This window comes from Malurus melanocephalus, unplaced genomic scaffold (genome assembly GCF_030028575.1).
Source record: "Malurus melanocephalus ecotype Western Australia unplaced genomic scaffold, MMel_1.1 scaffold_99, whole genome shotgun sequence".
In the NCBI taxonomy this organism is placed as follows: Eukaryota; Metazoa; Chordata; class Aves; order Passeriformes; family Maluridae; genus Malurus; species Malurus melanocephalus.
In genome coordinates, this window is record NW_026623331.1 from 311,574 (window position 1) to 321,968 (window position 10,395).

At 38.1% G+C, this 10,395-nt stretch overlaps 1 protein-coding gene across 2 annotated transcripts in view; it reads left to right on the forward strand.

Moving 5' to 3' along the window:
- ANKRD12 (ankyrin repeat domain 12) overlaps positions 1 to 10,395 on the forward strand; it is a 59,069-nt gene that overhangs the window by 30,323 nt on the left and 18,351 nt on the right. For both annotated transcript variants that reach the window (XM_057368907.1, XM_057368910.1), the window contains 4 exons: positions 1,891 to 2,037; positions 2,988 to 3,188; positions 6,387 to 6,529; positions 8,107 to 8,254. In XM_057368907.1, coding sequence (XP_057224890.1) covers positions 1,891 to 2,037; positions 2,988 to 3,188; positions 6,387 to 6,529; positions 8,107 to 8,254 — 639 coding nt within the window. The remainder of the gene's footprint in view (positions 1 to 1,890; positions 2,038 to 2,987; positions 3,189 to 6,386; positions 6,530 to 8,106; positions 8,255 to 10,395) is intronic.

A 10,395-nucleotide genomic window follows, 5' to 3' on the forward strand; every position in this document is an offset into this window, starting at 1 on the left:
TTGAACTGTTCAGACTTACTGAAAACAGATATGAAGTTCCATATCCATTTTAATAAAATCGTGTCTCTTTTTGAGTGGTGAGTGCATAATTCCAGTTTCGCTTGGTGAGAACAGTTGTATTCTTATTCGGTGCTTCAAATTGGTAACATTTAGAAATGTTTTGCAAACTCTGTGTTAATGAAGTGTAATAGGAGAGTAATTTACCCCACTRCTGAAATGCAGCACTGAACAAGAGACAGGAATAAATTATGCTGATTTTAAGAAAAAAAAAGGCAATTCCCAAAAAATATGAACAGTCCCAATGGATTGTCCAATCCCAATTGGACAAAAAGCTAGACGATCAAATGTTTTATTTAATTTGTTTCGATATATAATTTCCTCAAGCTGAAAATAGCTATAAAATTGTTAAGGAATAATTCCAAATGAAGATATATGTGTTTTTTAAGGAAAGAATTCATGAGTATGCACTAAGAAGCATCTGATTATGCTTGTCAATCTGAAATGTGTTATTTTGCTGGTACTACTGAGTACTGTTGTACATGATCCTTGTACAGAAAACAGCATACTTTCAGTGAAAAGTAGAAAGTAGAGATTTGTTGTAAGGGTTTTTTTAAATTTTTCTATGCAGATGTTTTTACCCATATGGTACAACACAAATAGTGTTTATTTGGATATTGAATTAATTTTGTCGATATTCAAGACTGTGAGGTGCATTTTAGGAAAAAAAMCATCATTTGGTGCTGCAAAAGGGATCTTGTTTCCTTTTTAAACATCATGGATACATTTGTAGAGGTTTTTAAAATACATACAAAGCTACATGCATAACTTTCGATTCTTAAAATGCTATTGCTTGCAGTTGTTTAACCTGGAAAATCATGTATTTAATGCCARTCAGCATGGAATTCAAGATAAGAATTGTTTCTATGCCTTCCTGTGTCTCAAGGGCATTGCATTACTAGAGCTTGTGTCTGTAATCAGGCCTAGAAAATGAGATTTAGAGAAGGCTAGGAAGGCAGAAAATGAGTTGAGAGGAAACAAATGAAATAAGAAAGAAGGCAGAATYGTAGAAAGTGAAAAGATAACTAGGAACTCAAAGGAACTTAAGTTTCTCATTTTTACTTCTCTGCATGAGGTCAATTAAATTTTCCTCAGTGGATTCTTCTGGTTTAAGGTTTTCTGCTTTTGCAGGTGACAGGYTTCTTGGTTTTGGTGGGAGGATTTTTTTGTTTTGTTTTTGATGTGTTTATTTGGATGTGTAATTTTAGCTCATGGTTTAAAACTTGGAGATGAAATATTAAACAGCTTCTGTAAATATTGATAAAAGGAAAGAAGCTATGTATATGAAATAGCTGTATGTTTTTGAAGGATATGAATTTTGGAGAAGAAATGAGTTTGAGAGAAACTTCTAAATAAATAATAAAAATTTTAACCAATTACTTAGCAGATACCAGTATTAAATAGTCTTTTCCTAATTTTTAGCATGGTTTTAGTCTTGAGAGAAGTAGAAAAGAGTGTAGTCTCAGATCTGTATTCAGTGCTGAAAGCTGACCAGCTCATCTTACAGAATTTTTAAGTGCCTCAATTCAATCTCTGAAAATGAAAGTTGTAACATACACAGCATTCCTGCTCTGAAATGGGTTTTTCATCTTACAGAATTTTTTAGTAATCCTGCTTATAGCTTTAAGTGCTTTATCTCAGTAGCTTATTACCCTAACATGATTAGAGCAGGTAACCAATGCTAATGCAAATGCAGTAAATTAGAGGTGTAATTTGTGTATTTCATCTCCTGTCACCAATCRTGAGTTAACTGAACTTAAGAGGATGGTTTTATTTCTAGAAAAATACCCTGATGTGGCATCAGTTTGAGTTTTTAAATATTCCTATTTCTAGAGAAGGAAGGTCCAGAGAAAAAGAAAATGAAGAAGGATGCTGGAAATAAGAAATCAGCACCGGTTAGCATTCTATTTGGTTACCCTCTGTCAGAGCGCAAACAGATGGCACTTCTCATGCAGATGACAGCAAGAGACAACAGTCCAGGTGATYTTACAAAGTTAACAGTTTTCTGCCTTCTGCCTTTTTAATTCTGTCCTTGTCAGAATATTCTGAACTCCGATGTTTTTCAATGGTATCTGAATTCTTTCATGGATTTTAAATCAATACTTCTGTTAAAACTTCACAYGGATGAGTAATTTGATGAAAGATTCTTGATCTTCTGTGTTGCAGTGCAAAGATTTGCACTCTGATAGCTGTAAAAACTGGAAAATTCTTTTCTTCCTTTGATTATTTTTCCTTCCCAGGTACTGTTCTGTATGGATTATTTAAAAGTGGAAATATTTTCTTTTTTTCAACTGAAACTTAGCCATTATCTCTTTGTCTTGCTTTGGAGCAGAATTTTAGTTTAGGAGGAAATGGGACCATTTCCTTAGGATTTAATGGGAGAGGGGAGACATCTTGTTTTTAATTCACCATTTTAAAGTGCCCTTCGTCCAGCTGTATTTAAAAAAAAATATGTATATATGTTCTACAGATGTGAAGTTTTTACAAAATTGCTATTTAAAAGCAAGTGGCTGTGTTTCCTTAAGGAACTATCCAGTCCACCCAGCTGTGTTGGCACATCTGAGGATTTGTATGTAGTACAATACACAGATTCTAATTCCTTAAACGGACATCCCACTACATAATACTGTAGTGGAATTTTGCTGGAGGAAAGGGAAGCAAGGTAGATATTAATCTTTGCATGATCACACTTTTGTGTTTGATTCAGCAGCATTTGTATCAAAGTATATGAAACCTGTAGTATGGATAGACTTCATCTGTCCTAGAATCTTTCACATTGAAAATCAGCATTGTGTTGATACATGTGAAGGATGAAAAAGTCTTAAATGTAATTATTCACTGGTTATTGTCATCTTTGAAGCCAAGTGTTGACACTCTTAAACTTCACCTTATTTTAATTAACGGTGACCATTTAAAAACTTGTTTTATAGATTCCACCTTAAATCATTCCTTGCAAGCAACACCAACACAAAAGAAAACTCCAACCTCTTCTTCAAGACAAAAAGACAAAGTTAACAAAAGGAACGAACGAGGGGAAACCCCTCTACATATGGCAGCTATTCGAGGGGATGTTAAACAGGTCAAGGAGCTAATCAGATTAGGTGCAAATGTAAATGTAAAAGATTTTGCAGGTAAGTTGATATGAGTTCTCTTGACTGTATAAATTGAAAGTAACACTGAAGTTGTTAACAGGGTTTTCCCTTTTTTTTTATGTTGTATGCAAATGAAAAATGTAACATCACAGAAATTCTCAAATGTGATTTTCATTTCCAATGGCAGTGGTAGTACTGGGACACTGTAGTACACAGTCTGTTATTAGAACAGTATATTAACATCCAGAGGTTGCAGTTGTGTCCAGGACCTTTGCACAGTTGTTATTTACAGAAATATATGCAAGCTTGTGCCATTATGCTGGGCAGAGTCAAATGATGAGACTGTGGACTRTGTGAGGAGATGCAAAGTTTAGTAWCAGTGAAGGTGGTGGCACTGTGATGTACGCTGTCTTCGCACTGGGACAGCTGATACACACCAAGGCAGATGAGAGTGGTATAGTTTGCACTTGCCATCTCATCCCTYTGAATTAATGATATGTCAGTATTTGCTATGATTTCAGCAATGATTGATGAGCTTTGTTAAGATGTAACAGTTGTAACATAAGCAGTGTTTTTAGGTTTATGGGTTTTGGTTTATGAGTCTGAGTTATGTTCCCAGTGGGAATGGTTGAGAGGAGTTGGGTATCAGGCCCCTGTGGGAGAAACTGTAGCACAGTTAGTTGTCATCAAGAGAAGATATTAATGAGATGGACTGAAATCTTGATTTTAGGTAGGAAATAGATTGGTAATCTCTTGCTTTGCAGAGGGTAGCTGAATTTGTATTTGAGCATGAAGCTATCCAGGACTGGCATGTAGAGGAAGAGAAGAAAAGCAGAAGTTGAACACTGTGAGATCTTCAAAGAAGTTGAGAGGGGAGATGAGAAGAACTTGTTGACAAGAACAATTTTAGAAAAAGAGGGGGAGGTTCAGGGGAAKACAGGCCCATAGAAATCACAGGGAGAATAATAGAAACACTTCAAGAAGAGATGTAGTGGGTTAACCTTGGCTGGCTGCCAGAYRCCCACCCAGCTGCTCTCTTACTTCCCTTCCTCAGCAAGGTGTGGGGAGAAAAAGAGAAAAAATACATTGTGGGTCAAGTTAAAGASCTTTTARTAAGAAAAGCAAAAGCTSCATGTGCARGCAAAGGAAGAAGAGGAATTCATTCACTACTTCCCATTGTCAGGCAAATGTTYAGTCACTTCCCAGGAAGCAGGGCCTCAGCAGGTATAACAGATACTTGGAAAGGTAAATGCCAGTATGTACAAACAACCCTCCTTCCTTCTCCTTTTACTGAGCTTTTATGGCATCACATCCTGTGGTATGGAGTATACATTTGTGTCAGCTGTCCTGGCCTTGTCCCCTCYCAGCCTCTTGTGCAGGAGGAGAGAGAGAGAAAACTGTGACAATTCACAAGCCCTGTTCAGCAGTAGCCAAAACACCGGTGTGCTGTGAGTACTGGTGTAGCCCCAAAAGCAGTGCACAGCACTGTATGGGCTGCTGTAAAGGAAGTTAACTTAGGAGCTTTATCCAGTCTGACCTAGTCCAAATACTTAATTTTAAAGGCAGATGAAAGGAAGAGGACAATGGCTGAGAGCTGGTTCTGAGAATCAGTTGGAAGCAAGTCATTGGAGACTTCATTCAAAATTCTGGAGGAGATATTTGGGATCAAGTGAGATATTTTTCCTTTGGTAATCCAAAGTGAGAAGCAGAGATGGCTGAACTTCAAAATACTGTGTAGAGGGAGAAGTCAAGAAGAGGGGGAAGACTGAAGCGGTGAGTCATGAGTGGAGAAAAGTAGGAATTTAGGATGCAGTGTRGTTTAGAGAATTAGAGTTTTTTAGCTAAGGATTTGGCAGAACTAAAGGAGCAGAAAATGAATTAGTAATGGAGGAAGTAACCCTGCTCATGGGATATCTGCCAGAATGATACTGCYGTGTGAGAACAAGAGTAAAGGAAAGATATTGACATCAAGCCAGGACTGGAGTTGGCAGGCTGGACACTGTGATAGGATGGAAAAGCAAAGCAGTCAAACATAGAGAAAAATAAAATACAGAGAGAATTAATACAGAGGGAAAAAAAAACAGGGATCAGAGGGCTAAGAGCAGAAGAGTGTTATCATATTGGGTRAATGTGAAAAGGGCAAATGACGAAAAAATGGAAAGAAGGATGTGGTAGCCAGACAGTGTTGGAAGTGAGTGACCCAGGTGATAATTGGAGAGGAAATTWAGTCTATGAAGAACAGAAAGAAGTGTTTTGCTGTAGAATAACTTAGAAGCTTTTTTTCTTTTTTCCCCTTTTTTTTTTTCTTTTTTAGCTTTTTTAAAAATTTAGATGAGTGGCAGCTTGGAAGTTGAGTGAAAGATGAAGGTGAGAAATCCCATTACTGAGGGATTAGATAAGTCAGGGGTTTCTTGTACGTCCACTTCATGAGTGTACAAGACTGCTACTGATTAGACACAGAGTTCACATGAATAAACTGTTCCAGACTTTACTGTTTATGTTGGAAACAGAAATTGAATGCCTCCCCAGAACTTGGCTTTGAGAAGGCATCCACAGCAGTTCAGGTCAGCTATGAAGTGGAAGTCATCAAGTTGGGGAGAGGAAATTGAGATAAGGAATATAGCATGTGTGGGTTGTCATCTTCAGTTGACACTCTGCTACAGAAAATGAGCACTGAACTTGTGGAAATCAAAATTGCAAAAAATAACCAATCTTTTGGAAAATATCAGGAATAAGTTCTCTGCCACGTGTTATTAATAGCTTTTTACCTAGCTGCTAAATGTTGTTAATGATTCCTAGTACAGGTCCAGTAGCTCTAAAGGAGCACTGGTTATGGTAATTTGCCATACTTATTTTTTCCAATAGTGTGGCTTTCAAACTGTTTCCATATAGAATAATATTATCTATATATATATACACWTAACACAGTTCAAATGTTTACCAGTCAAAGAATCTCCAGCATGCTTAGCCTGGGGATTTTGTGCCAGATTTTGTCTTTTACTATTTGATTAATTATTCTAGTTTTCAGTTTAATCTCAGAAAAATTTAGAACTTGGCATGAGGTTTAAAGTTGATAAAGCATGTGTTGTTCATCAGCTGGACGGCATTGTTGTCCTGCCAAGTACTGTKTGTGAAAGTGTGTTTTGAAATCTTTGGAGGCAATAGAGATCTATAACACAGGAGGAAAAAASCAAATATTTGATCTTTCAGTCTTAAACCTACCATTCTTCACTCTAGGGTGGACACCACTGCATGAAGCTTGTAATGTTGGTTACTACGATGTTGCTAAAGTCCTGATAGCGGCAGGAGCCGACGTGAACACACAGGGCTTGGATGATGATACCCCACTTCATGATTCTGCTAGCAGTGGGCATAGAAACGTGAGTGTTCTGGGAGAGTGGGAGGGCAATAAATGCGTGGTTTGAAATGCTGAACCTTGAGAACAAATCCTAACTGTGCTCATTGCAATCATGGTCTTGCAGTTCTGCTTCTGCTGTTTTGGGAGCATCCTAGAGTTGTTTTGCTTGTCTTTGTTTCATCTGACTTCTATTGCCTAATATCTTCTACCAGTATCTGTTTGCTTCAATATTTGAAACTTTTACCTTTGCTTTCTCAGTAAATAAGCATTTTAATGATTTTTTTTTGAGAAMAATTTGCTGTATAGAATTCTCAAAAGCTAAATGTCTCCTAACAGTATACTGTGGATTTCTGTTTATTATACATATATGTTTATAAACATTTAAAGGTATATATCTTATATTTCTTTTTATATATTTATAGCATTGAAACACAGAAATATATATATATATATTATTAGTATTTTTTTAATTTACCAATCAGCACTTAGTGGGAGAAGATAAGTGGAGTTTTGTAGGTATTTTACATTAACTTTGAAATTTGTTCWTGATTTCTGCAAATAAGATGTAGAAATTACTCTGCTTTCCATTTATGTCTCTATTATTTCATTACTGCACATATGTGTGCAATCTGTTCTATAAGGCAAAAAATAGAATACATCCTTTAATTTAAGTACACCTTCCAAACAAGATGTTCAGTTTGAAATGTTTTTCTGGAAAAGCTAGAGAAATTAATTATGATAATGTGTTGTGAAATTTTTACTAGTTGTTTAGTAGCTGCTTCTTATAGGTATCCAAACAAAGATCTTGGGTCATTAGATCAAGCTTTCCTAAAGCTGTAGTAAAGTCTTGGAAAATGGGATGTCTTGCTTTTTTGATCTCAGGACAGRTACCTGTGACCATCTCACTGACATTATGTACCAGAATAATTCTTAAGCTTCCTGTTAAGGTATCGCTGTCTGCTRAATTTCCCCATTCTTAACACCTAGCGGGGGGAAAACTAATTAATACTGGACACTGTGCTGGAAATGGCCTTGGTATCACTGGAATATTAACAAGTTGATACCCTTGATGATGGAGAAATTGATGATTTTGGTATATCATGAAGTTGCAGGTGGGGGTAGTTTGTTCCTCCGGCAAAATAATTGGGTCTCTCTCATGGCTTTTTGGAAATGCTGTGGAAACCAGTAGCACTACTACTTGTGAAACTTTCCCTGCTTCTTATTTAAGTGAAATAAAATTTGGAGTGAGAGGGTRAATCAAGTGCAGAGGAGCAGAGAACCTGATGGGTGGGACGAAATGCTAGAACAGCAAGAACAAAAGGCCGCTGTTGCATTCCTTTAAAATGASTGTTGTGTCTGTGTAACAGAGGATAGCTGTCTATAGTCTTCTCCTTCACATCGTTGAAAGAGCAGATTGTGTGTATACTACCTGGATTTTGCATTCTGCTTGCTGAAGACTTGCTTTCCAGTCTCAGTTTCATAGTAAGGAGTTAGGATTGCATATCATGTGGCTCACATTTTGTGTGCAACAGAAGATTTTTATGTGGGTCAAATAATATGTTATGGAAAACCTAACAATTAATTTATTTAATGCTGCAGATTGTGAAGCTGCTGCTTCGACATGGTGGAAATCCATTTCAAGCCAATAAGCATGGGGAGAGACCTGTTGATGTTGCCGAAACTGAAGAGTTGGAAATGCTGTTGAAAAGGGAGGTGCCCATCTCTGATGATGAGGACAGTTGCTCAGGTAAAAGTAGTTATTTAATTGCATATTTAAATGCATCATTTCACCTGAGGTTAGGTGGCTTTTGCATAGTGGTAGCTGTTAAGACTTGCTGCAGGTAGCAATTGATAGTGCTAAGGCTGTTTTCCACTTTCATTTTTAGAGTAGTTTGTTAGATTTTTCAATTTAATTATCTGAAATATGTATTCTGACTTTCTTTTAACCTTTCTCTCAGTCTTAATTAAGCCCTTCCTATTCCATAAATCAAACCTGTATCAGAATGATGGTTTTACCTGAGAAAGATATGGAACAAAATACCACATTTGTGATGATACAGTGTGTTTTCTGAGATAACTTCTTTGGGGGAAAATACCCCAAAAGTCAGTTATTTCCCACTGTTAGTAGGTTAATCAGGAGTCTGTGCCTCATATGGGTGTAACTTAGGTTCTCAGTAMAGAGAAGGCCCTCCCAGTGGGGCAACCGATGGTTTCTGAAGGCGACCAGACAGGTAACTTGCTGAAGCGGAGGCAGTAATTCTTGGCCCCTCCTGTATTTCTGCCATTTGAGGAGTACATAATAACCCTTGGAGCATAGAAATAACTGTTGTCTCCTCAAAAGCAAAAGATTCTTGACCATAAGTAACTTACTTAGGTGCCAGACAGGAACTTTTCGTTTGGTTTTCATAGAATCGTCAACAATTCAGAATCTTTCAGGTAAAAAAAAATGAGGTGGATTGAAAACTGGCTAAATACTTAGGCCAGAAGGGTGGTGATTAATGGCACAAAGTTTATTTGGAAGCCAGTAACTAGCTTTKTACTTTGGATCAGTACTGGATACACTCCTGTTTAACACCTTTGTTAAGGGTTGGTGTAGTGTACCATAAGGAAGTTTCCTAGTGACACAAAACTAAGGAGGAGTGAGTGGAGCACTAGAGGGTTGTGCTGCCATCCAGAGGAACCTCATCATGTTGGAGAAATAGGCTCATGGAAATCTCTTGTATTTCAACAAGGGAAAATGTTTCTTCCTGCAGTGGGAAGAAACAACCATCCAAGTACCAGTGCAGGCTGGGATCTGACCAACTAGGAAAGTTGCAGAAATTGCCCTGGGGGTCCTGGTGGCCAACCRGTTGACCATGAGCCAGCAATGTGGCCTTGCTACAAAGAAGGCCAGTGGTATGCTGGGCTTTGTTAGGAGGAGCGTTGCTGGAAAGTGGAGGGAGGTGATCCTTCCCCTCTGCTCAGCACTGGTGAGGCCAGCTGGAGTGCTGGCTTCAGTTCTGGGCTCCCCAGTACAAGAGAGACATTGACATACTGGAGAGAGTCCAGGGAAGGGCCAGGAACATGACAAAGAGTCTGGAAAAGCAAAGGCTCAGGGGGATCTTGTTGACGTGTACAAATACGTGAGGGGCAGGTTCAAGAGGACAGAGCTGTGCCCAGCTGTGCCCAGTGACGGGACCAGAGGCAGCTGGCACTCGGTCAAACACATGAAGTTYCCTCTGAACAGCAGGAAACATTTTTTTCACTGTGAGGGTGACCAAGCAGTGGCACAGTTTGTCCAGGGAGGCTGTGGAGTCTCTGTCCTTGGAGATATTAAAAAGCCTTCTSGGCATGGTCTTGGGCAACCAGCTCTGGGTGTGTCTGCTTGAGTAGGGCAGGTTGAGTGAGATGCTCKCCAGAGGTCCCTTCCAGTCTCAACCGTCCTGGGATCTTTGAAAAGCACATGAAGAAACATCATGTCACATGACTGTAAAAGTTGTTTTTTCTTTCCCAGACAAATTAATAAAAGCTACTTCTTTAGGAATGTTTTCTATTCCAATTTTCCCTATACTTCAAGTAAAAAAAAAGCTGTATTGCCCTCTGTTCTGATGTAGTGTTAACTCTTTTGGCATTAGAGTAACCTGAAATACAGTGCGTGGTCCTTTTGTTTTAAGGGACAGTTGTGACATCACTTCACAGAATCAACTTCAGTTTAGTGAAATCATTAATTTTAAGACAAATATTTTTACACATGTGTAATAGAAACTTGTGACTATTTAGCAATTGATTCCTCAACAGTCTGTTTGTGCAGGRTATTGCTTAGTTCCCACAGGATGGTTGCCAAGAGGAGTAGAATGTTCTCTGCAGTTTCTCAAGGAGTCAGTACTGGAGAATAGGTGATCCATCTCC